This window comes from Phalacrocorax aristotelis, chromosome 1 (assembly GCF_949628215.1).
Source record: "Phalacrocorax aristotelis chromosome 1, bGulAri2.1, whole genome shotgun sequence".
NCBI lineage: Eukaryota > Metazoa > Chordata > Aves > Suliformes > Phalacrocoracidae > Phalacrocorax > Phalacrocorax aristotelis.
Genome location: NC_134276.1, coordinates 64,139,203 through 64,164,825, shown reverse-complemented (window position 1 = coordinate 64,164,825; position 25,623 = coordinate 64,139,203). Strand labels below are relative to the sequence as shown.

At 40.3% G+C, this 25,623-nt stretch overlaps 2 protein-coding genes across 13 annotated transcripts; one reads left to right on the top strand and one right to left on the bottom strand.

Moving 5' to 3' along the window:
• Positions 1 to 2,970: 2,970 nt before the first annotated feature.
• ABHD13 (abhydrolase domain containing 13) lies at positions 2,971 to 11,066 on the bottom strand. Of its 10 annotated transcripts, XM_075090544.1 has the most exons (5): positions 10,903 to 11,066; positions 9,758 to 9,931; positions 9,209 to 9,244; positions 8,287 to 8,516; positions 2,971 to 4,314 (listed from the first exon to the last, which is right to left on the bottom strand). In XM_075090544.1, exon 5 carries the CDS (start codon positions 4,277 to 4,279, stop codon positions 3,266 to 3,268), a length of 1,014 nt encoding a protein of 337 aa, XP_074946645.1. In that variant the 5' UTR covers positions 4,280 to 4,314; positions 8,287 to 8,516; positions 9,209 to 9,244; positions 9,758 to 9,931; positions 10,903 to 11,066; the 3' UTR covers positions 2,971 to 3,265. The 10 variants fall into 10 exon arrangements, with proteins under 10 accessions (XP_074946645.1, XP_074946625.1, XP_074946661.1 ...); XM_075090524.1 differs by lacking the exon at positions 9,758 to 9,931; XM_075090560.1 differs by lacking the exons at positions 9,758 to 9,931; positions 10,903 to 11,066 and adding an exon at positions 10,249 to 10,759.
• A 22-nt stretch (positions 11,067 to 11,088) lies between these two features.
• LIG4 (DNA ligase 4) lies at positions 11,089 to 15,529 on the top strand. 3 transcript variants are annotated; one of them, XM_075090498.1, is made up of 2 exons: positions 11,089 to 11,256; positions 11,888 to 15,529. In XM_075090498.1, the coding sequence occupies exon 2, from the start codon at positions 11,904 to 11,906 to the stop codon at positions 14,640 to 14,642; it is 2,739 nt and encodes a 912-aa protein (XP_074946599.1). In that variant the 5' UTR covers positions 11,089 to 11,256; positions 11,888 to 11,903; the 3' UTR covers positions 14,643 to 15,529. The 3 variants fall into 3 exon arrangements, with proteins under 3 accessions (XP_074946599.1, XP_074946612.1, XP_074946607.1); XM_075090511.1 differs by lacking the exon at positions 11,089 to 11,256 and adding an exon at positions 11,595 to 11,731; XM_075090506.1 differs by lacking the exon at positions 11,089 to 11,256 and adding an exon at positions 11,607 to 11,793.
• Positions 15,530 to 25,623: the final 10,094 nt, after the last annotated feature.

The following is a 25,623-nucleotide window of genomic DNA, read 5'->3' as shown; positions in this document are numbered from 1 at the left end:
TATACTGGATGCTTCCTTACAAGGACTCTACTGCTACGGCTATTCCAGTTCAACTCCTGACACTGCCCCACCCTCTTTTTTTCTTTTGTAATTAAAGTTCTTCTTATAAAAGAGACAATTCATTTAATGTGCATATTTAAGCAAAGAGGCTTTCTTACAAAACTGTAAAAATAACTCAGCTTCCTCTCCCCTGAACTAGAAATTTGTATAGAGAGGACAAATACTTGGGAAATATCTCTAGACAAATTGAGAACTGTTAAGGGAAAACATATAATGGTTTTGAGTGGAATAAATGCAACAGTATCATAACACATCTTTTGGCAATTTAAAGCTATTATTACTAATATGTTGCTTGCAGTTCACTTTCTAGCAGCAAGTAACTGTAGGTTTCCATCACACAGACCATAAAATAAAAACAAGTCTTGACTTGTCAGAACAAGTTTCTTCCCCCTTCTCCCTCCCTTAAAAGATCGTATGCACAGCAGTGGAACATTTGCATAAAAAAAACCCATTTCCTTTCTATTTTCTTCCAGTGGATTTCATAGCCAATGCCATGAAAAATAGCATGACAACAGACATTCATTCACAAGAGTATGTGCCCAACCCATTAAGGGAGAAGTAAAAACGTGCGTACATGGAAGATGGAAGAAACCCCGTTAAGTGTAAAGGATGCGCGTACCGCAGTTGTGTCTTCTCATACCCAACACCTGCAAAATCAGACAAAGCTTTACCTTTATGTCCTGCAGATAATATAGTGAAAAAATATGGCTTGATAATCATAAGTAATGTTTAAATACAAGTCCACTTTGAACAGCTCCAGATTGCTATAGTCCATGCCACACATTTGACGTAGCTGTCTGTGTGATCAAATAAAAGTATTTCACCTGTAGAGAAGTGCCTCATAATATTGGGGGTATTTGGGGTTTAGGTTTTTGTTTGTCTTTGATTGGCGGGAAGTGTTATTTTAGAAATCAACATTTTATGAAAAAAATAGCAATGGTATTTAATAGCAAATTATGACAACTTCTGAAACAATTATTGACTTTCTCTTCATTCTGACTCCAAGTAATTTTTTCTTTTGGTTTTATCAACTTGTTTTTAGAAAAGCAACATTTGCCCACTTAGTTTCTTTCTCTCCCTCCACCTTAATTCTGAAGCAATCTGAAGTAGCTGAAACAATCTATGCAAGCAGCTCACGCTGCCATTTTAGAATATGCCAGGGAAAGGGAATGCTACGTCTATTAACTCCCTTCAGCTATATAAACACACACCCCCACCAGCCAAACTTCACCAACATACCTTCCCCACCCACCTCCCCCCCAAAAAGCCCACCACCACTGGAAGGCTGAGGATATAGTTTTGGTTTCACTCAGATTTCAATCTATGCTCTGTCTATAATGATGATTTTAGGTCTAAAGATCCAAAAAGCTCTACCAGAGAAAGCAGGAACTTCTGGTATGTATGTGTTTATTGAAAAATAAATAAAAATCACATTTAGGTAAAGATATATCACCCTATCTATAAATTGCTGACAACTATTACCCATGTGTACATAAGACCTGTAATTCCATGTAATAAACTTTAGGAGGCGTAACCATTAAGGCACCAGTTCAGGAAAGCAGTTTTATTCAATCAGAGAATTTAAGCACAAGCTTAAAATACCACTGTCCATCAGGCAACAGATTTTAAGTCTGTGCCGAGATGCTTTTCTGAATCAGGACAACATGGCAGAAAATTTTATTTGAAAATTTTAATCCAAAGGGCAATTATACAATTGTGTGGAAGATTTTCCACAGTTCGTTCTTCCCATAAAAAAGATATTTTGAAGAGGCGAACTACCAGCTGCAGCAAATGAGAAATTAAGCCTGCAGCAGGGATTTAAACAGCCCCACACTCCAATATGGACTGAACCAACAGCGTGCAACTTTGATATGACTACCTAGCATAAGGACTCCTAAAAACAAACAAAGAAAAAGAACCCCAGCATTCACTCAGAATCACACTCTCAATTTAAGTAGAGCTGGCTCCGAAATGGTGATACTAGCTTCAAAAATCCCAGCAGAGCTAAAGAAAACTCACTTCTGCTGATGCTTTGGCTACTTCCACACAGTACAACAGAACTGCAAAGACTTTCTGCAAGCAAATGGGTGAAAGTGTTAAAATAAATGTCGTCTCTTTCAGACTAAGCTTAGGTCTGCCAAATTTAACACACTGCTCATTTTTATTATCCTCACTGTAACAACTGTATAAATTAATCTCTAATCACGTGATCACTGGTAATTATTTGGATTTGTTTCTTTTGGAGATATAAATAAAGGGCACAGATATTTAACTACACCGGCTTAAAAAAATTGAACACAAATACATACTTTTACCTTGTACGACACTCCTTTCTATCACACCGCCCACTCTGCCTCAGGAAATCCCACCTCAAACGCACAGCCAGCCTAATACCAACAAACAGTTTGCCTGTATGTTAGCGAGGAGAGCTTGGGGTGGAAAGGAGCTTAGATCGCACTGCTCTCTTTGAAGGTTACTTCTATTTTCTATGAAGAAATTGCCTGGGCAAAGTCCTGAAGCCATGATTTTTAGGCACATACAACTTTCCGGGCACTACTATAATACAAATAGTAAAATGAGAACAGCAAAAGTGTCTTTTCCTCTTCAGATGCAGTTTGAAATATCTATGTATGCATAACCATAAAAACCAGTAATAACCCAGGATAGTATACTTGCAAGTATACTCTACCATTAGTGTTATTTTATATTATTTAGCACATTAAAGACTTCCCTCCTTGCAAAATATAAAATTTCAAGGAATAACACACTAATCTCATGCATGGCACACTTTAAATAAACTCTAAAAGAAGCAACAGATTGTTGTGCTAACCATGACTGTCCAAAAAGTTCACACATACAGCAGTGAATACTGAAGAGCCTCCCGTTGTTCTAAACTAATACGTTCTTCACTACTTTTGTAGCAAGTTCCTTTAATAGCATCCGTTGTACATATCAAACAAATGCAATATATGGACAGAGATACCAAAAAAGTATGAGAAAGACATAAAATGGTTCATTTACAATGCTGTAAATGTAAAAGTTATCTGTAACATATTAATAAAGCATTAGACCTCTCCAGGTTTAATTTCACTCTTTAGGCAAGTACAGACATGACATACATTTAAAAATGGACATTCTTTTACCACTTTTCACAAAATCAAGGTACAGTGCAGGTACCACCCCCCACCCCAAAGAAGAATATCAATTATATTATTGTTACGTTAGATGATGTTTTCGCCATTTCTTCAGGGGAGTGACTCTTTATTACTTCTTTGATGAACTGTTCAAGTGCAGTGAAATAACCCTGGCACTGCCAAGTGTCATTATGAGTTCCATCGGGAAATATCGCCAATCTCTTAGTCCGAGCTGGGGATAATTCGTAAAGTTGCTTCATCATAACTGGTGGAATTAACTGGTCAGACAACCCAGAGATGAAGAGAGAAGGCATTCTGCACTGAGAGATTTTTCTGTAGGACAGAAATTTATTTTTGTAGCACCATAAAGGAAGATATCTCATTGGAAAGAAAGAAAACAAAGTGCTGGCCATGTATGGGATGCTAAGGAAGGTGTTCTCCACCACGATGGCAGAAATCCTATGGGAATTTTCAGAAGCTAAGTGAATAGCTACTGCTCCCCCCAAGGAACGGCCAAAAAGAAAAATTTTTGTTTTATCAAGGTCAGACCGAGTCATCACATAGTCTAAGACAGCCTCAGAATCTAAGTACAAACCTTCTTCACTTGCTTCTCCTTCACTTTTTCCATACCCTCTATAATCGACAAGAATTAAGTTCACTTTCAGGTTTACCAGCATTAACAAAGCATTTGGCAACCTGTGGCCGATGTTGCCTGCATTCCCGTGAAAGTAAATGATGGTTGGCGAATACGCTGCATTGTCCCCTGTGTATCTCAGCAGAATAAGATTGAGAAGAACTCCATCTTTGGTTTTGATGAAGATATTTTCATGCGGTATACCAGTAGGCATAGGAACATAAAGGCGTGATGAAGAGGGCTGTTCAGGAAAGTAAAGCAGCACATCCTGGAATTTATATAATATACCTGCTATTGATACAAATATTAATATAAGTAGTATAACGCCTCCGTACAAGTGAAAAGTTACTATCAAGGGTAAAAGACAAATACGGCAGAGACTCCAAGACCAGGAAGCCAAAGCTAGTAGCCATCTTTTAACAAAGGTCCAAAGCATCCATGACTTTTCCATTGTAGAAGTCAGTGATCTTTTACTCCAAGTAAATCCTGTAAAAAAACACAAACCCAAACATGTAGGTATAAATACAGGGGAATGAAAGAGGAATTCATTTAAGTATTCATACTTGCAGAGATTAATGGTAAGTCAATACATTAAAGTATAAACATCAAACTTGCTGGCAAATTCCCTTTCAGTTTTTTGAAACCATTCAACTCTAAAACAAGCAGGAAAGCAATCGTAAGGAAAAGGCTTTAGAACCCTTAAAAAAATCCCATCTACATTATTTTAGCAGGCAAGATCCATCAGTAGAACTAGAATATTCGTTGGCTGGGACCATAACAACTTATGCTTTCCCCTCAGTCTTCCCCACCATCCAAATGAACAACCATACAGACCCTATCATCAGTTTGTTGAAGCTTCTCACGTAAGTAATTCTAGAATCCAGAGAAATAATGAAAAATAGCCATTATTTCTAAGTTGCTACTGATTAAGGCCAAGAAGAGCATTCAGTAAGCCTATGCACTTCACTCTGCAACCAGTGGAGGCTCACAGGTCATACCAGATACACTATCGTTTAGGGGCTGTCTTTCAGAATCTTGACCAACTGTGATCACAGAGCAACACATAAACTGGTCAGAAGAGAGACTCTTCTGTAGTAAGAGACCACAGTGTAGTTACATTTATGACAGCTGTTTTACTATAGTTGGATTGGTTCTGATTTATAATGCTAGTTTTCCACTATCAGACTAATAACTCACATTAAATCTTTAGCTAATGAAAGATTGTGTCATCATAAGACCACTGAAAACAGCTAACTACATTAGTCTCCGATCAATGAAAACCACAACTGCTGAAAAGTCCTAACATGAGAACAGACTCATGACAAAAACATACACACAGCATAAAATGGGAAAAGTGATGTTAACAATAACTGATTAAATCTTCTTTCCAATCAAAAGAGATAGTTATGTCTCACAGCATACACAGAATCTCTCACATTATTCACTGCTGGGTTCAAGTGTAATATGAAAATAGGCAAAACCTGCCAAACCTATGCGAGAACTGCAGTAAACATGCAGTCACCACTGAGTTGAATAACCATACTGCCTGGAAGTGACAACACAAGCTCACTTGTTTAAGAACACTCTAAGTTATATAGCAGTTAATAATTATGGTTTAGACATACTCAAAGTTATAAACTCCTAAAATTATGTAGTGCAGTAAGAAGCTGAAATAACTCCAGAGGAGTCTTACATGCAGAGATGCATCCAAGCATTCTAAGTCAAAGGACCCACACCAAAATAAGCTGTATGGCCTAATAACACTGGGGAGTGCTGCAATTGCACCAGCCACCTTGGCAGGACCGAGTGATAAAAGGTGACCTCTGCAGTGTCAGCCTTTGCACTCCACAGATATGATAAGCACCCCACATGACCAGGGAAAACTGCCATCTCTATTTTATATCTGATTTATATGTAATTGTTGCATAAAAACAGACCTGTCGTATGTTAAGATTCACATACTAACTAAAGACAAATTGAAATTAAGCTTTTATATAGTGTATCTACTCCAAATATGTAAAACTGGTGAAATATAAACCAGTCTAGAAAGCAATTATCCCAAATTTGTTCTATTATTTGTGAGCTCATGTTCAATATCCACATCCACGTATGCAAAAAATATTGTCTATATGAAAATTTAATTCTTGTGATCCATTTCTCTAGTAAAGACGTCACAGTAATTAGGAGGCACATCTACATAAAGTAGATACTTTAATTTGTAAAAAAGTTTCCTAATGAAGTCGCCAAACATTTCCTGCGTTACATTTCAAGACTATAAGAACACTGACAAGGACACAGAAAAACACTCTCCTCATCTACGCCATTCAAAATTTTGCTGACTTTCTTACAAAATTAAGGATTCCAAAAATGCTTTCTCAACAAGATGAAAGTCAGAGGTCCATCATTTAAACCAACTACTAAAAACCAAGGAAGTCATAGGTCACTAAGTAAGAGTTGAAGTTTTGCAGATGGCTATACCATAAACACTAAGGATCACTATTTGAAGACTGATACGCACAGCTGATTATATAAGCCATGTTAGTTTCACTTGTGCACTGCTTCTATTTTCATTTCAGTAGGATAATATTACCAAAATGCTATATTACTGAGATACTGCTGATGTGTGATTGCTTCTGATATATATAAAAACTTTGCTATTGGATTTGCAAAACCAATGCATCCTACAACTAGAACTCAAGGTATGGTGGTTATCAGGAAGGCAAAACTACACAGCCACAAACGCTTCATACTCGCCTACATATTTAAGTAAAGCTGACTATTCTGCAGTAACGAACGACTACACAACTATTAGAAGTTTTCTTCCCAGCACTGTGAAACTTCACTAGGTCCATCCATTTCCAGGCTTGAATCAGACCACGTCTCTTGCTTCACATCTTACAGCAAGATTTGTTAGCTAGAGAACTAAGATGCAAGTTTCTCCCAGGTTCTTCCCCGCCTCCTTCCAATACCAACTGAAAGATCACTAGAAAGGAAAAGAATGGTTTCTCAAACAAGCACACGGGCCTAGAATAGACTTGAAACCAAGTCAATACAAGCTTATTCTCAATAAAGCTACCGGCCTTCCAAACTTTATCTTGTTTGAGCTGAACAGTAGAAGATGACACAAGCAGAACCAAATTTCCAATTAAAGGATATAAGTAAAAAAGGTAAGCTAATATAGTTATTTTCAGAGAGCAAGAAGGTGTTCCTCAACACTTTTTCAGGTGTATGAGATTTGAGACTGTTCAACATACTGCAAGACTACACAAAAAAAAACCAAACCAAAAATGTCTCCTCTTAGTCTTCATTTCCCATTACTGTTGTGCTGGATGGGAAGTTATAAACCTTTCAAACCATTTACAATATAACATCTTATGATGCAAAAACTCTATGTTGAATTACAAAGAGCACGTTTTTTATCTCTTAATTTTTGTGACTAATAGGATGCCAGAATAATCAGGGGAAGGGGGCAGGGATAGGGAAGGAAAAGGAGAACAACATATTTAGACTTTGATGTCCAAGCCGCTCAACCTGATAAACAGAGTGGACCCAACACCTGGACAAGCCTGATTCTCTTTCTAGACAAGCCTACTTCTTTTCCTAGACTACAAGAATCATTTATGGACTTGCTCCATAACTGCCTGATGTCCCAGTTGAGGGAAGAAGCGTGCACCCCTTTATGTCTTCTAAATGAGAACTTTTTAATCAATTTCTCTCATCTGCAAATATGACTGGTTAATTTTTTTTTTTTAAATGGCTGACTGTTTAACAGGATTATCTCAGTTACATTGCCTTCTACTGTTAGAAGTATCCCAGCTCTACAGAGAGATAGCATGAAACATCATCCATGTATTACAGATGGGGACACCGGAACCAAGGGAAGTCAGCAAGCTGGCCAGCAGCAGGCTAGGGGAAGTTCTCTTTCAGCCAGGGAAATAAAGTAGCTCTACAGATTTCCATTTCGAATCTCCTAGATAAATCACTAATCCCTTGGGAATCAGTCTTGCTTCACTAAAAAAACCTTATTGTTTTGAAGGGACATTATATTACAGCACTATATTTCAAGTAATTATCATAACTTTGCCAATTACAAGGTTTTCCTGCAACAAGTATTCACATCCCATTTTAAAGCATACACAGTAACAGTGTTTCATACCCACTGAAAATTTAAGCTAAGTTAGAGGCTATGAAAACAAACATAAGTGAGATTTTTTTTTTTTTTAAGCTTGTCATGAAAGACAATGTCTGTGACAAATACAGTCATCAAGAGCAGAACCATACAGTTTTATCTGGTAGATGTCTTCCTAGGTAGCTCTTACATTAATGGAAATTCCTACATACACTGTTCTTGTTCTTAGCTACTCTTACTACTATGAAACTTAAGAGGAAGGGAGACTTAGCAACTTAAATTCTTTACCTCCAGTTCAATGTTTATTATCCTTCAAATATGTAACCTACCTTCAATATCTCCAGACTATATAAACTCAGTTCCTCTGCATTCTCCTCTCAGATGATGTTTTCTTAGTCACAAATGTGATCAGAGGTCTTTCCTCTAGCATCTATCTGCTTCACATTTCCTCCTGCCGCTTCACATTTCCTCCTGTCCCTCTGATAATGCTGCGTTAGAAAGGCTAGCCTTTGGGAATGCTGGTCGTTCCTACAAGTGTTTTTTTGATGATGCTTGTAAACTTAAGAGACAAGTAGAAGACAATATTGAAATACAAAGTTCTACTGTGGAAAGCATTAACACAGAAGAACAGCAATGCTGCCCAATTCAATGTTAACACCTAATGAAAGTAAGACTTAGCCAGATTGCTGCTGTGCCTTTGGCTTAAAGCCCATGAAAGACCAGTTCAGTTAACACAGCCACAGAACTGTATTGCCTCTCGAAACCGAAATTAAATTTAGAAGTGATGAGTTTCCATTTTATGCCACAGGGATATACACATATGTAGATACGCACATGCACATCTGTACCTATACATCTCCACTGCTGAATCCACAGTCCAGGAATTACTGCAGACCTCTTCTGTTCTATCAGATGAGCTACAAATTGCATAATTAACTAACTACTAAAAATAAAAATCACTCGTAACAATAAAAATTCTGCAGAAAAAAAGTCTTTATGATCAAGCCATTTTAATATTTTGCTGAGTCCTAATGCTATTCTTAAATGATTATCAACTTCATTATCAACTGAGATCATAAAAACTCAAGTGCATACTTAAAGTACTCGGGACCAATTTTTCATTCATTTCGATTGGCAGCTGAAATTACTTTTGTACTTGCCACAAATTCTGTTGTATTTTTTCATCTTTGTCTAGATTTTTGATATCAAAGAGTGCTATTTCATATATTAATCACATTATAAAACATTTACCTTTGGATGTGATGATTTCCCAGGCTTCATCTCTGCCTGAAAGACAATTCCATTTATGAACTTTGAGTAAAATTGCGTTTGAATTACACACAATTACTGTTTGTCTTCAGTTACTTGAAAGAAAATTAAGAAGTGCTAACAGCCAATACCCCTAGAAGTTACATCTGCTTTACTGATGAAATCGTGTATATCATGTTCACGCTTCTCCTGTCAAGCTCAGTTCTTATTTGAAACACCTGATAAACTTGAAAACAACATCTTACAATGAAGTTCAAGAATCACATCAAAACGTCCTGGACTGTACACACAACACACAGTATAAAACATACACGGTACATAACAACAAAGGTATGAAAGATTTACATTGCTTCCTTAAAGGTAACTTTTAGTCTATGAGCAGCCTTAAAGTTAGTGCTAAGAAGAGCATTCAGGTGTTTAACAGCTGCTTTCTCATTAAAGAGCTTTAAAAAATAGTTTTAACACTCACTGCAATCTTTTGGATTTCACAGTTTCAAAACAAACAAAACACAGCGAAATATCTGAAGATACCCGTTTCTTTCTACTGCTCTTCCTTCCCCTACACTCCGCCTCCTCCAGACATGGACAAGATTTACACAAGCTTTACATTTACTCATATTTATTCAGAAGACTTCTGTGAGCAGAAATATTAAGTCCTCACTGTAACAAATTGGTTTCAGAAGGGGAACTAATCTAGAAGAAAACCTACAAGTTTAATAAGGACAGGAGAAATAGACATTCTTAGTACTAAAATCTTACAGAGATTCTCTTTTAAAAAAGGAAAAAGAAAAAAAAGTTGTAACAGCAAAGTAGCTACTCCTAACCAAGGAAAAGCCGAGTATAAACAACTGTCAGGCATTTAAGGGCTCTGGCTTTTAAAAATCAGTGAGCTACTTCTACTTATTTCAAAGAGCAAACTTCCGCAGCTCTGCATCAAGTGGTACACATTCATAGTTGAAAGTGTTTTCCTTTAAACTGTTATTACACTTCCCTACCAACCGACAAATCTTAACGAACCTTACCAGCACGCCTTGAATCATGATGGCAATGTGTAAAAAGAACCAAAACAACAACCACGGCCAGTTACCGTATTAGAGCCTTCGCTTTCTAGTGGGCACGGGCTTCTGAAACACACCGCTTTCCACGCGTGCTAAATTATATCCATTTCTACCTGGAAGAAACACCCTGCTCAGCCTTTGCAACGCATCCACTTGGCAGGTGAAGCAACGCTGAAGTTACCTCCGCCTGCCCCACCTTCCACGAGCACCTGCAGCAACCGCTGCACACGGCAGCCGAGACACGCGAAAGGCTCCAGCACGACCTCTCTGCGGGGGTGCAACAGCTCTCCCGGCGCTTGGCAGGGGGCGGCCAGAGGCGCTCCTAACGCCGCTGCCCGCCCGGCCCGGCCCCGGGAGAGACGTCCCGCACGGCTGCCCCGGGACAGCACCGGCACAGCACCCCGCCCGCCCGCGGCACAGCCGCCTCACGGCGGGACCCTAAACATCGAATCAACACCAAATCTGCCGGCTCCCCCCCGGCCCACCCCGCTCCCATCCGCCGCCACCGCCCGGTCCCGGCCTCGCGGGGGCGGAACGGCCCCGCCACCTACCCCAACCGCCTCCCCCCACCTCCCCGCAGGGCGGGACAGGGCTGGCCCGAGGCGAGGCGAGACCCACCCGCCGCATCCTCCCGCCCGCCGCAGCCGCCAGCCGTGCCCGGGGCCGGCGCAGACCCCGGCGCCCAACTTCAACCACCGCTCCTTCCGGGATAGGGAGCCACGCCCGCCGCGCCTTCCGCTTCCGAGTCAGGGCCCGCCCGCTCTCCGCTTTCTCCCCGCCTTCCCCCGCCCCGGCCTCCGCCGCCACTTCCCTGCCGCGGCGGCAACTGCGCGGTAACTGCGCGGCCGCGGTACCCGGGTCCCCCGCGCACGGGGGAGGACGAGGGGCCGCGGCGGCAACGGGGCGCCCCTCCCCTTCCGGGGCGGAGGTCGGCAGCCGTGACCCGGGCTCGGCCAGTACCCGCGGCTCCACGTAAGTCCCACCGGGGGTCGTCCGTCCGTCCCTCCCGCCCGGCCCCGGCTGCCCGCTGGAAGGGGTCCCGGCCCCCCGTGTCCATGGCAACTCTGTAGCGGCGAGGGGCGGGAGGAGCACCGGGATCACGCACGCACCCCCACCTCCCCCACGCACACCCCGGACGCTGTGCCCCCGCCGGGAGCGGCAGCTGGCCTGGTGGGACCCCGCCGCCGAAGCGCCGCCGCGCAGCCCCCCAGGGCGAGCCCGGCGGGTGTCCTCAGGCCCCGGGGAGCCCCTGGGCGGGCGGAGGCCGGGGGCGGGGGTGTCAGGGCGGGCCGTGCTCGGGGGGGGAGGGGGGCACGGCGGAGAAATCCGGTATCCCAGCAGCGGGAGGGGTGCGCGGTGCCCCCTCCTGCCTTCCAGCCCGCTCGCCTGGGCGATGCCTTGTCCGGGAGTGTCGCAGCCTGGCCGCCGAGCTTCGCCCCTAAAAAAGGTTCGTGGTCGCCCCTGAGTAAAGACAACAGTTCAATCTAATTAGAAAAATGAGAGAAATCGGTAAATTATGACTAGAAGTACCTTTTTTTTTTGAGATAGAATAACATGCCGGCACATTCTTTCTCTACAAATAGATACTCTTTTTTGTTCTTAGTGAAAAACGGACTCTGATGGCTTCCCCACCTGCTTCGCAGCCTCCTCTTAAAAAAACGGTGGCCTCTCACGTCCCTTTTGCAGATCTGTGTTCAACTCTGGAGCGAATACAGATGTGTAAATCTCGTCCAGAGAAAACCAAGTATTTCAAGGATTTCCTGGACTCCTGGAGAAAATTCCACGATGCTCTTCATCAAAACGAGAAAGATGTCACAGATTCTTTTTATCCAGCTATGCGGCTGATTATTCCACAGTTGGAAAGAGAAAGGATGGCGTATGGAATTAAAGAAACTATGCTTGCAAAGCTGTATATCGAACTGCTTAATTTACCAAAAGATGGAAAAGATGCTGCAAAGCTTTTAAATTACAGAACACCTAATGGCTCACGCGGCGACGCTGGAGATTTTGCCATGATTGCGTACTTTGTCTTAAAACCTAGGAGCCCAAAACAAGGCAGGCTGACAATAGAACAAGTCAATGAACACTTAGATGCAATAGCTAATAATAATGCTGCTAAAAACAAGGCTCTGGTAAAGAAAAGTCTTCTTCAGTTAATTACCCAGAGCACAGCACTGGAACAGAAATGGCTGATCCGGATGATTATAAAGGATCTAAAGCTTGGTGTTAGCCAACAAACTATATTTTCCATTTTTCATCCTGATGCTCTTGAATTACACAATGTTACAACTGATCTGGAAAAAGTTTGCAGGCAGCTGCATGACCCCTCTGTCTCACTTAGTGATGTCTCTATCATGTTGTTTTCTGCCTTCAAACCAATGCTTGCTGCTATTGCTGATGTCCAGCAAATTGAGAAACAACTGAATAACCAGGTATTCTACATAGAAACTAAGCTGGATGGTGAACGTATGCAGATGCACAAAGACGGAGATGTATATAAATATTTTTCCCGAAATGGATTTGACTATACTCAGCAGTTTGGTGCCTCCCCCCTTGAGGGTTCATTAACGCCATTTATTCATAACATATTTCAGAGCAACATACAAAATTGCATTCTCGATGGTGAAATGATGGCTTACAATCCTGAGACACAAACTTTTATGCAGAAGGGAAACAGGTTTGACATAAAAAGAATGGTGGAGGACTCTGATCTGCAGACGTGCTTCTGTGTGTTTGATGTATTGATGGTTAACAATCAGAAGTTGGGTCACGAGATACTAAGCAAAAGATACGAAATCTTAAGTAGTGTATTTACCCCGGTAACGGGAAGGATACACATTGTACATAAAAAAAGTGCCAGAACGAGAAAAGAAGTAATTGATGCTTTAAACGAAGCCATAGATAAAAGAGAGGAAGGGATTATGGTGAAAGATCCCATGTCCACCTACAAGCCTGACAAACGTGGGGAAGGCTGGTTAAAAATCAAGCCAGAATACGTCAATGGGCTGATGGATGAACTAGACCTTTTAATTGTTGGTGGTTACTGGGGAAAGGGCTTGCGTGGTGGAATGATGTCTCATTTTCTGTGCGCTGTTGCAGAGACGCCCCCTCCGAGTGAAAAACCTGCCGTTTTCCACTCTATTTGTCGTGTCGGCTCTGGCTATACTATGAAGGAATTGTATGATTTAGGTATGAAACTGGCGAAACACTGGAAGCCCTACCATAGGAAGGACCCTCCCTGTAACATTTTGTGTGGAACTGAAAAACCTGAAGTGTACATTGAACCTTGCAACTCTGTTATAGTTCAGATCAAGGCAGCTGAGATTGTTAACAGTGATATGTACAAAACTGACTGTACTTTGCGATTCCCCCGAATTGAGAAGATACGAGAGGACAAAGAATGGTACGAGTGCATGACTTCAGACATGTTAGAAGATCTCAGAAGCAAAGCGGAAGGGAAGCTGGCATCTAAACACCTTCATATAGAAGAGTATGATGAGCCACAAGAGAAAAAAAGGAAAACCGTATCAAAGGTGAGGAAGGTAATTGGAATAGCTGAGCAGTTTAAAGCTCCCGATCTTTCTAATGTAAGCAAGGTTTCAAATGTGTTTGAAGACGTTGAGTTTTGTGTTATGACAGGAACGGGAGAATACTCAAAGTCTGAACTGGAGAGCAGAATAGCTGAATGTGGGGGCAGCGTGGTACAGAACCCAGGGCCGGAGACTTACTGCGTCATCGTAGGAGCTGAGAATGTCAGGGTGAAAAACATCATTGCTTCCAACAAATACGATGTGGTGAGGGCAGAGTGGCTCCTTCAGTGTTTTCGAACCAAAACGCTGGTGCCTTGGCAGCCAGCCTTTATGATTCATATGTCTCCTGACACAAAAGAACATTTTGCTCGGGAGTATGATTGTTATGGAGACAGCTACACAGCAAACGCAGATGTTGCACAACTCAAGGAAGTGTTCTCAAGAATGAAGGGCAATAAGGTGTTGCCTTTGGACATGATTGCAGAGTTAGAAGAACGTTACGCATGGAACAGCTGCCAGCTCAGTATTTTCAGAGGAGACACTATTTATGTGGACTGTTATGCTGTTGTTAATGAGCCCAGAACCAAAATCCGTGGAACAATACTATCGATCAGAGCTTTGGAGCTCCGTTTTTATGGTGCAAAAGTAGTCTCTCACCTTGAAGAGGGCGTCTCCCATGTTGTTATAGGAGAAGACCATTCCCGGGTACAAGAGATAAAAACACTCCGGAGAACGTTTGGGAAAAAATTTAAAATCGTATCTGAGCTGTGGGTAACAGAATCAGTGGAGGAAGGAGTCCTAAAGAATGAAAATCAGTACTTAATTTAAAGTTGTTTTTAAGCGTGGAGCGAACGCGTTCCTGACGGCATGATTGGACTTGGATATTACAAGGTTGCCTTAAATTTTTTGTGTGTTTTTGTGTCTGTTTAAAGCTGGCTCTGGCTAAAGAGTAACACTGCATTGTTGAAATTAGAGGAAGGCTTTTAATTCTACTGTTGTGGAAGCAAGAGGGTGCTAAGCTATGTTGGAGGAGGGAAAAAAAGACAAAAAACACTGCCAGATAAATAATGTAGCCCTTTTGCTTCACAGACGGGTCTCAGGAGAGATGTAGTATTTTACATAAGAGAATTCCTAGCTATTAATAGTGCTTGCCTCCATTGTTCAAAGTGAAGACGAAAGTTACTATTTTATGGAGATTCTACTATTTAACATATCGTTTATTTATCAATTTACAACCACATTCTTGTTTTTATAGAATTGTTTTGTGTATATTCCATATGCTACAGAATTCAGTAATTTATAAACCTTGTCTGTAGTATACTAATTTTTTTACATTGTTTTTAGCAGAGCCCCAGACAGCCTCAGTAGCACTTTGGTTTTAGGATATTGCATTGATCTCATGTTTCTTTGTATAAGTAACCATTGTAAAATAGAACCTAAACTTCTGATTGAGGTGCTAATAAATTAATAATGACCCATATTTCTCTAAAATGCATATCAATTACTTTAAAACTGTAATGACCTATGCTCATTAAAGTTAGAGTTAAACCATGAAGTGCAACAGAGCTAGGCTTTTACATTTAACTATCAGTTTTATCTTTCAAAAAATGTTTCATAAGCTATTTCAGTAACATAAAACTGATTTCCAAATATCCAGTTTAATTTTCTCTTTTTTTTTTTTTTCCAATTACTAAATAAAATTTATTTCTAAAGTCTGCCTGGTATGGTTTTTTGTGAGAGATAACTTTTGAAAAACATGAGACCTAGTTTCTGATTTTAGTCTGTTAGATCATTTATGCATTAACTTTGAGAGGAGAAGGGTTGGGCCTCAGTTTGGGCTATGCCAATATTGATATTAAATAGAACTGATCGCATAAAACCAGGTTTTGGCCAACCTATTCCTTCAATGCTTTTTGTGGTCATGTTCATATAAAAAATTACAGTAAAAAGAATTGGGAAATGTTATAGGAAAGGCAAACTGGAAAGTAATTTATTCTTATCTCTTCTAGTTAGCATTAGGAGCTGCCCTACTATTTGAAAGACACTAAATAAGTAAAATGTAATAACTACTTTTTTTAAGCCACCATATAAATTGTTAAAAAGCAGAATATTTCTTTTATACATAAAATAGTCTATAGTGAAAGACAGTGCATTATTTTTCTCTAATACTTCAAGTAGTAGTAATTGGTGTATGTGAAATATAATACTTCAGTTTTAACTTAATGGGCTTCTTCCATGTAATGTCATATATTCTGATTTATAAACAGAAAATTAAAAGCATTTTGTCTTCATACCCACACAGATTTCTCTTAAATGGGCTTTAGTAAAATATGTGTTTTAGATGATCCTGGTTAGGAACGTTAAGAGAAAAAAAGGAAATATGTATTAACTGCTGACTCTTGAGATGTTGTTAAATATCTCACTCTGAGATCTAAACGTCATTTACAGAGATGTATTTTAAAAGTTTTAATTCCATCTTGTCTTTTTTTCTCTCAGAGCTATGCAAGGCTGGGGAATCTGGAACTAGCAACTTCCCAGCAAAACTGTTATTCTTTTAACTGACTCCTCAGTACACAGAGTACTGAAGGTTTATTTTTATATTTATTTAAACTGAAGGTTTACTTCTTCACAAACAAACCCAAATGACCTTGCAGATGCAGTATGCTGTTTTAGCTTGTTTTATTTTGTCTTTTGCCTCAGTTCTAGTCAGAAGTAGGAATTAATTGTTAATCGTGTATATTTAATGTGGCATGATAATTAACACACTGGATGATGTCAGGCAATTTGGATGGTGTGTATTTCTTCTTTTGGTTACTGTTTTGCAAATTTACATTTACTTTAAAAAGTTGATATGGCGTACTTCATATGTCAGCGTAGAACGGGAGTCTCACTACTACACTGTAAAAATACAGGCATTGCAGGTCAGGTTTTCTTTTGAGATGATTCTTTTACATGGTGACTTAGGTGGGCGGACTGCATGGATCTGCAGATGAAACTGGACCCTGCTATTAGGGAAGTATGTATCTAGAATATAAGCCAGGGGACAGGGGAATCGTCTAAGCAACGGCATTCTCATGGAGGAATGGTAATGACAGGAAAATAGGAGAAGTAGGGGAGGAGTTTGTGAATCTGCTTAGTTTTAAGGAAATTCTGATTTGTACTGAAGGAGCAAATGAAGGCTGGAAATGATTCAAAAAGTAAGAATATGTTGTCCAGACACAAGTTTTTCTTAAAAAGTTAATTAAGGAGGCGTGCAGAGAAAAGATGAATATAAGACAAGATTTGTAGGTAGCAGTAAGAGCTGATATGGATCAAGAGTGTTTGTGTAACGAAGAAAGTCTTACCTATTTTGTTTTGCCTAATAAAAAAAAATGTTTTGACATATAAAACTAGCCTTATTATTAGGTAATCATCATAATTAAAAACAGTGTTCAAGAAAAAGGAACAGCTGGAGTCAAATGCTGAAACATGAACCTGATGTTTGAACTCTCAGAGGACGCCCTCTGATTACAAAACATCAGCCTATTGTATTTGTTGCTGCAGTAAATACTCCCATTTTCTTAATTACATTTAGATGTTTGAAGATAGATGTTTTGTAGGTGAAGATTCCTTAGCTTATTTACATTTTGTGTAACGCTGATTTTTTTGTTTGTTTGTTTTGGTTTTTTTTTTACGAAATAAGCAGTTGGCTTGAGAGCAAGCCTCCCAATTTGCATTGTAATATAAAGTTTTAAGTTTATTTTAAGATGGTGTTCCTGAAGAAGTGGAGAAAGAAAGAAAGAAGAGGAAAAGGGACCGTAGACCTGCAGTTTGTGCAAAATAGAGAAAAGTTTGGTCTTGTTCCCGTCCACTGGCTTGTAACTGGCACTTCTCAAAAATGCTGCCAGTGATGGAGAAAGAAGAAAGCAACTTTCAGGACCTGCTGTAGCAGAACATCTGGTAGGTAGCCATCCTGGCTGGAGCCGTATGTTGCTGGATGATGGTCTCATTTCTTGGCTAGTTACAAAGGGAGTTCTGCACAGGCAATAAATGTCACAATCCCTGGGAGGAGGTTCCCCTGTTCACTTCGTTTATTAAACAATTTAATAAAATAGGCTCACATCTAACTTTTTTCTACTCTGGAAGGCATGTACTCAAACTTGTGTACTGCAATTTTGAAATTAAAAGCCTGTGGGCAGGTTGCACACAGTATCACAAATCTTGCCAGGGAGCAACATTTTTTTATTTCTTCATATGATTTCTCTGACTTGTCAATGGAAACACAGCAGGACCATACAGAGCTCATAAAATCTCAGAAATGTTCATACATTACAATGTACACCTCAGGTTCACATCTAATGGTGTGAAAGGAAAGACCATGGCTTGCTAATATTGTAGACATTTATGCCAGGTACAAAACAAGCACCAAGCGCTGTTATTGCTCTTCTATACCCTTTTCATATGCCAATGGATGAAAATATGGCTGTTGCAAGGCAATAGCAGATGGCTCCCACCTCAGGCGTGTTGCTTTTGCTATCATTATATGAGAATATCAGAAGACAAAATCTTAAGTGGTTGACATTCAGAAGGTGGCGGAATATGGTATTTGCAAGGGCTATTTATTCCTAAGATAACTCACTGAGTTCTTCTAATTCCACTTGGAATGTGCATGTCATGTTAAGCAAATCACTAGGACGTGAACAAGCTGAAACCTAAACATATGAAGAAAAATTATTCTCTGGGGCGGGGAGGGGTGGGGTTGCTTTCTAGGTAGCGAGTAGTTTGTGCCCCGGTGGGGAGAGCAACACAGCCTTGACTAGTTGCTGGGCATTTGCACATCAGCACAACTTGAATCAGCCCTCTAGCTTTGTTTCACATTTCCTCTGCTTGTGCCTGTACACTGAAAATAACTGATATTCTTGCTTTTTTAAGGGGCTTAAAAAGATCTTACTCTTGCATCTGCAGGTAGGGTTTAAAATACAGAGTCCTGCAAAATATCATGCTATCAACTGTTTAATTATCCTTCAAAGACCTGAAAGCTAGTAACACTGAAGATAATGGTGCTTATGCAATAGATTGCAACCTGCTGACTGAGTGTTGAAGATGTATTATCCTAGCAATGTCATGTTTAAAAATACTGTATGTTGTAACACTGGGGAAGCTGAATTGCGTGGATGAAAAAAACCTTCCCTCTCTTTTAGCTACAATTTAGCTGTAGTATTATGGTAGCTTTGGATCTCTTTATGCAACTCTACTTTATTGTAAGTGTGGGGAATATCAGAACTAAATTCCTCTATTTCCCTCCTGCTTTTAGGAAGCTAAATTGCTGAAGAAAGAAAAGTCAGGAAGCTGCAGTGAGTCAACATGAGACACTACCTATTTTCATATACACCAGTCTTTACACATACTCCATGAAATGATCCCTAACTTGTTAAATGAATACTTTAATTAGGCAGGAGGGCTTTAAATAGTGTTTTGCATAAAATATGGTGAAAAATCATTATTATTTAAACAGTTAACGAAAACCATCCCCTCTTAGTTAATTTATGTTTTCTTTGTTTTTGAAGAACAAGGATGATTCACGTATTTAACCTGTCTAACTAAATTATATCATCAATTTATTTTGATATTTGGCACACACCAAAATGATAACTTCCAAGAGAAACTATTTCAACCACACACATGAGGAGCATTTCTAGTGTACCAGAGCATCATAGATGGGAAAAGGAGCAGTCAGAGCCCTCAGTGCACCCACCTCCTCCTGAGGTACGACTGCCTGTGCTCAGGGCCAGCTCTTCGGTGGTGTAGCTGTGTTATCTTGCTGAGACAATTGTGGAAAAGAGTTGTGACAAGCTTTGCTAGGGAGCTCCTTCGATCAATTTGAAAGCAGTATTTAAGTTCAGGCCCCTGGTCTTAGTCCTCACCACGGCCGTCCTGCAGCTGTGCTTGGCCGTGTACCTGGGTGATCCCAATCCTCACCCACTGACTTGACTTCCTGCCTTGATGTTGGACCTGCTTCATCACTATGGGCTTGCCTAGTCATCACTACGTCACCAGGTTTACCACCACGGGGCATGCTTTGCTTATCTTCTTGGGTGGGACTTGTATGGTGGTGCTGTTTGTTGGTGAGGACACCGCCCTGTGCCCACCTTGCTGTCCCCTTGGCTCCCAGCATGCTTCCCCTCACCGAGCAGCCTGCTTGCATCTCCTGATACTACATGGAACTGAATGTAGGAAACCCGGCTTCCTTGCATCTCTTCTTTATGGAGATTCTCACACTTTACAGAACCCCCTCCCCTTGTCCCCCTGATATTCATCTGATATTTAGTTTGGACGTGAGCTTCTTTCCAGGACTGAATTCAAAAATTGTGGACATCTTACAAATTTTTACCATAGTACATCTGTTTGGTGAAACACTTAAAAACTGTGTGGTCCCTGTTGCTCAATTGCTAGTTACTCTTCCCTGAAATACTACATCTGTATGTTTTGAAAGAGTTGGCACAAATAGCTGTGAAAAGCTGTCCGTTTACTCAGGTGAAAAGAAATCAGTCAAGATTTCTGTCAGCCTATGGTAAATAACAGATAAGGTGTATTATTCTGTTTATGGCACCTCAGTTTCATGATCTGGTGAGCAATTTTAAAAAGCTCTTTAGTTGGCTGGTGAGGTTGACACTCCATTTTTTACAATATTCATTTTCATTCTTTCTGTTAAAAATAAGTCATTTAATCTTTCTAATCCATATGCAATTTCCATTTGAATTTTTTCAAAAGAGTATCTTGAAGTTGTAAATTATAAAATTTCTTTGAAAGGGGAAAAAACGTCCATCTGAAGGTGACTAGGGAAATGCCTTTTAACATAGCTCAACCGAGTGTAAAGCATCTCCAGCTGGTAACAGCTGTTGTACCACAAAACAGGAGATGGGCTTATAAAATTTGACTGTACTACTTTTTGCTGTGAGGGGATAGGAATGAGAGAACAGTCTATAAGTTTGAATTATTATACAAGCCTAACAGTGAAGGTGGAACTTACAGGTATAATTAAAATGTTTCTCCATGTTATTTTCTAGAAGTAAGGAAATTAAAAGGCATCCAGCTTGAAATTATTTTTTTTTCAGATAAAAAATATTTAGCATTTTATTGGGATGTTTTCAACAGATGTAGCTTTTCCTTTCTTTGTAACTTTGGGGAAGACTATTTTGGAAGAATATATAAGGGATAGTGTCAAGTTCAAACTGCAAGCATTAATGTTCTTCATTTTTTCTTGCAAAGAATGTAGAAAGATGTAGGATGACTAAGCATGCAACTGTGTTTGAAAACTGACATATCAAGAATGTTTCAACATGTATATTCGTCACTATGTTAGTGACAAAATATATTTAAATTCATTCTTCTGTTAATGCTGCGGGTAGAGGAACTATATAAACTATGAAACCAGGGTTCAATTTTCTCCTATGTCATGTAGCATACACAAAGTAATATACAGTTTTCAGGACTGCAGTGGCCAGAAATAAGACACCAGGGAAAAAAGGATTGTTACACACAAAATGAGTGTGTGTGATGTGAGGGGTTATATGTTCCACACTCTTGTCCTCAGTCTTTCCCAGAATAGAACAAATTCACATAGTCTGGTTCTGTGTAGAGTTGTACTTTTCAGTTAGAAAAGGTTAACTATGGTGTTACTATCAACTTTTTATAAAGTTCAAATTAGCTGTTTGAGATGGATGCAGGTAGAAGGGTTTTTTTGATAGAAGCACTTGTAGTTATGTTTTAACTTATTTTGTCTAGTGTTATGTGGTTTGTTATAGTATTAGACCAGCTTGGTGGACAAGGGGAGAGCACTAGATGTTGTTTTTCTCAACTTTAGGAAGGCTTTTGACGCCGTCTTCTGTAATTTTCTCATAGGCAGCTGATGAAGTATGGTCTAGATAAGTGGACAGGGAGGTAGACTGAAAACTGGTTGAACTGCCAGGCTCGAAGAGTTGTCATCAGTGGCCCAGGTACAGGATAAGAGGCAATGGGAACAAAATGAAATAGGGGAAATTTTGTTTAAAACTAGGAAAACACTTCCTTACTATGAGGGTGGTCAAACACAGGAACAGGTTGCCCAGAGACGTTATGGAGTCTCCATGCTTGGAGACATTCAAAACCCAGCTAGATACAGTCCTGAGTAACCTGCTGTATCTGACACTTCAAGAGCAGAGGAGTTGGACTAGATAACCTCCAGAGTTGTCATCCAGCCTCAATTATTCCATGATTCTGTGAGTCGGATCTGAACTGAAGTTCCCAGTCTAATTTCTGGTGTCTTGTTGTGCTGGTTTTGGCTGCGATAGAGTTAATTTTCTTCACAGTAGCTTCTATGGGGCTGTGTTTTGGATCTGTGCTGGAAACAGTGTTGATAACACAGGGATGATTTAAATATTGCTGAGCAGTGCCTACACAGAGTCAAGGCCTTTTCTCCTTCTCACCCCACCCCACCAGTGAGCAGGCTGAGGGTGCACAAGCAGTTTGGAGGGGACACATCCAGGACAGCCGATGCAATCTGACCAAATGGATATTCCATACCATAAGACGTCATGCTCAACATATAAAGCCAGAGGAAGAAGAAGGAAGGGGAGGATATCTGGAGTGGTGGCATTTATCTTCCCAAGTAACTGTAATGCGTGAGGGAGCCCTGCCTTCCTGGAGATGGATGAACACCTGCCTGCCCATGGGAAGCAGTGAGTGAATTCCTGGTTTTGTTTGGCTTGCTTGCACAGTTTTTGCTTTATCTATTAAACTGTCTTTATTTCAAACCATGAGTTTTCTCACTTTTACTCTTCCAGTTCCCACCCCCATCCCACCAGGGTGGAGTGAGCAAGTGGCTGCGTGGTGCTTGGTTGCCAGTTGGGGTTAGACCACAACACTTGTGAATGGGAAAACTGTCAAATGGTGGCAATTTATACATTGCAAACTTACTGTTGGTTTTTTTTTATTTGCAGTACAACAGGCATTAGTATGGCTAGCACTCTTACAGTGTGATTTTTGACAGCTACACATTAAACTGAAGGTAAACCATAGAATTTATGTAAACCTGGACTGTAAAATTGATAATAAACTAAGGAGTCTATAGGCAACTCCCTCCCCCCAATCCCAAACAACCCCTCCAAAAACACAGCCAAAAAAACCAAAGCATAAAACAAATTGAGTTATACTGAACATGAACACCAAGATGTGGAATAATCTCTGGAGGTGACTTAGAATTAAACTTATATTTTTAGAAAAGGTACAGCATGGAAGAAGCTTTCAGGGTAGAGTGCAGCTGACAGGTGAGAAAACCATTCCACGGAAGTCCCCTAGGCTTATAACCTGAGATGTCGGCAATGCCAGGAGAACTTAGTGTGCTGGCTCTAAGAGGAGTTGTCTGGAGGGTGGAGCGGTGTGGAGATGCCATGGCCAGGTTCTGTGATAAATGGGGACTCGAGGTACCACAGAGCTGGTACACTGTACATTTGCCACCCTGGGCCAACAGTCCGTCATACTTTTGACAAATTGCTGTCCTTTTCAGGAACTTTGATCATTATAATATCACTACAATACCAAAACACACCTCCATCCCAAAATCTACCCACCTCTAAGGTGCAACCACCCCTCACTGAGCATGCGCTTTGAATTTTTCTAGTCTATGCTTTTAAAAGCAAAGTGAGGAAATTCTACACCAATCATAACAAAGGTATGTATGACTAGAGTCACTCAAGCTCCACCTGAAAGATAAAAAAAAAAGTATAAAATAGGTTAAGAGGAAAAGGGTGTTAGGGAAGATACCATCGTGTACCACTCTGACTTCTGGGACCTGTTGATGGGCTGAGCCTCTCTTCCCCCCACACTGGGATGCCTTTGGGTAAGATTTGAGCACTTGGGAAAACTTAGAGACCTCTACATAGCTTCACTTTAAATTTCCAATCCATTGGAGTCGCTTCATATTTGCTTAATGGACTTGTAGCCTAGCAGTGTTATTCATTTTCTTACTATTTGTGTATGTCTTGTAACCAGCAATTCTATCACTGGTAATCCAAAGAACCCGTGTATCTGTTGCTTTAATAAATTGCACTATTCATTAATCTAGCCGTGATCGTTCTCATTGAACGTGACTGGCCTGGGCATCTGCCACACTAGCTACTAACATGAAATACTCTGATGGGTGGCTACATCTACAACCTTTAGAAAATAAACTGTTGACCAAGTCTGAGACTAAGACTGGACTTGGCCGCACCTAGACTCCTCTTGGAGAAGGAGTTTAGAAAGCAAGGGGTTCTGCCTGAACCTCGTGACTCAACAGTAGGGTCACTCCCCAGCCACTCCTCAGACTCCTGCTATTAACGAAACACAAGTTTGTTCAAAGTCTCATATTCTGTGGAAAGAACTCTCTAAGCAATATGTATAAATGTTTAAATAATAGCCATACCTGAGAGAACAGAAGGGCTTGCTTTCAATTTGAGGTGATATATAGCCATACCAGTTTTGAGAGTGGAAACAGGTTCCAATAACTTAGCCACTTTGGTCTGATTGCCCAGCCTTGATCTGGGGGTGCTTAAGTGACAGCTTCTTTCTTGTGATTGTAGACTTTACAAACATTAACACTACTCCCAACCATATTTCGAGACCTTACGGGCAAGTGGAGATCGAAGGAAGAGGTAGGATTTCTCCTTGTTCTTGCACATGGCAGCTTCCTCCTGCAGCTGGTACACTACAGCCTGCCTTTCCTCAGCAAGCTTTGCTACAGCAGCAGCCAGAGGCAACGTGTTCTTTCAAATCCATGGCTTCAGCCTCTGCATCGTACACCTGCAGTGAATGAGCTAACGGTCTGGTCAAAGGCAGGTGGATAAATGGGTCATGTGTGCATGTCTGTGCAAAGGTACATGTATTCAAGTAAAAGACAGCAATAGATGTGTAACATAGCTAGTCTCAGTTTAGTTTTTGTGGTTGCTTTTTTCCTCCCTGTCTCCCACAGCTCCTCCCCAGCCTTAGCCTCTCTTGACTAGTGTGTTACAGCTTTTAAATACAAGATCTGTGTGCTGCCAAAGCAGAATGATTTTATCCATCCAGTTTAAAGCAAGTTTGTGTACTTCTCTGTTATGCTTCAGTCTATCCTATAAACGTGCTCATATATGATTATAGCAGACATAGCTAAATATGCCTTGGATTTATTTTTTAAATTTTAATTAAAATCTCTGAGTGCTGTTGGAGTAAGAAGACAGAAGATTATTCAAGTCAAAAATAAATATGAGGATGACAGGTGTCACATTGTTCAGGTCTCTGAACATGGCTGTATGAACAAAATAGAAATGATAAGGACAGCCGGTTTTATTGATTCCATCTAGCTGTAACTGAAACACAGCAGGTGCTGCGAGCAGACTGCCTGACACAGTGCTATAAAGCAACCAGGTCAGAGCAATGGGGTCACATGCATTAGCGACATTAACAAAGTTAATAAATAAAAGACAGTTAAGAGAAAGAAAAACATAATTTTACTCCTTTTTTCTTTTTCTCTGACATGGTAGCTTTAGAAGCTTTTTTTCTATATTGATAGATCTAAATTCTTATGCTTGATGAAGAGCTTTAAAAACACACCAACTGCTGTATACAGATCTCATACAGATTCCTGGCAGTCACTCAGTAAGTGGCATCTGAGGTGCAGTACAAGTAATATTTAAACATTTAAGACTGAAAAATTTAACTTTTTTTTTTAGTGACTGGAGGATATAAAGGAACATCTTTCCACGAGGGAGAGACCTGGGTCTTAAAAAATTAATAGGATGGGAAAAATATTCTGCTGTACATGTTTTGGATAACC

Excerpts from the sequence above, each read along its gene's own strand:
- ABHD13 (XM_075090517.1), bottom strand. The coding sequence starts at position 10,911 with ATGCGGCGGGTGGGTCTCGCCTCGCCTCGGGCCAGCCCTGTCCCGCCC. Across the intron at positions 9,245-10,835 it reads GGTGGGGGGAGGCGGTTGGG|GCAGAGATGAAGCCTGGGAA; the intron begins GTAGGTGGCGGG and ends ATTGTCTTTCAG. Across the intron at positions 4,315-9,208 it reads GGAAATCATCACATCCAAAG|GATTTACTTGGAGTAAAAGA; the intron begins GTAAATGTTTTA and ends GTTTTTTTACAG.
- LIG4 (XM_075090498.1), top strand. The coding sequence starts at position 11,904 with ATGGCTTCCCCACCTGCTTCGCAGCCTCCTCTTAAAAAAACGGTGGCC.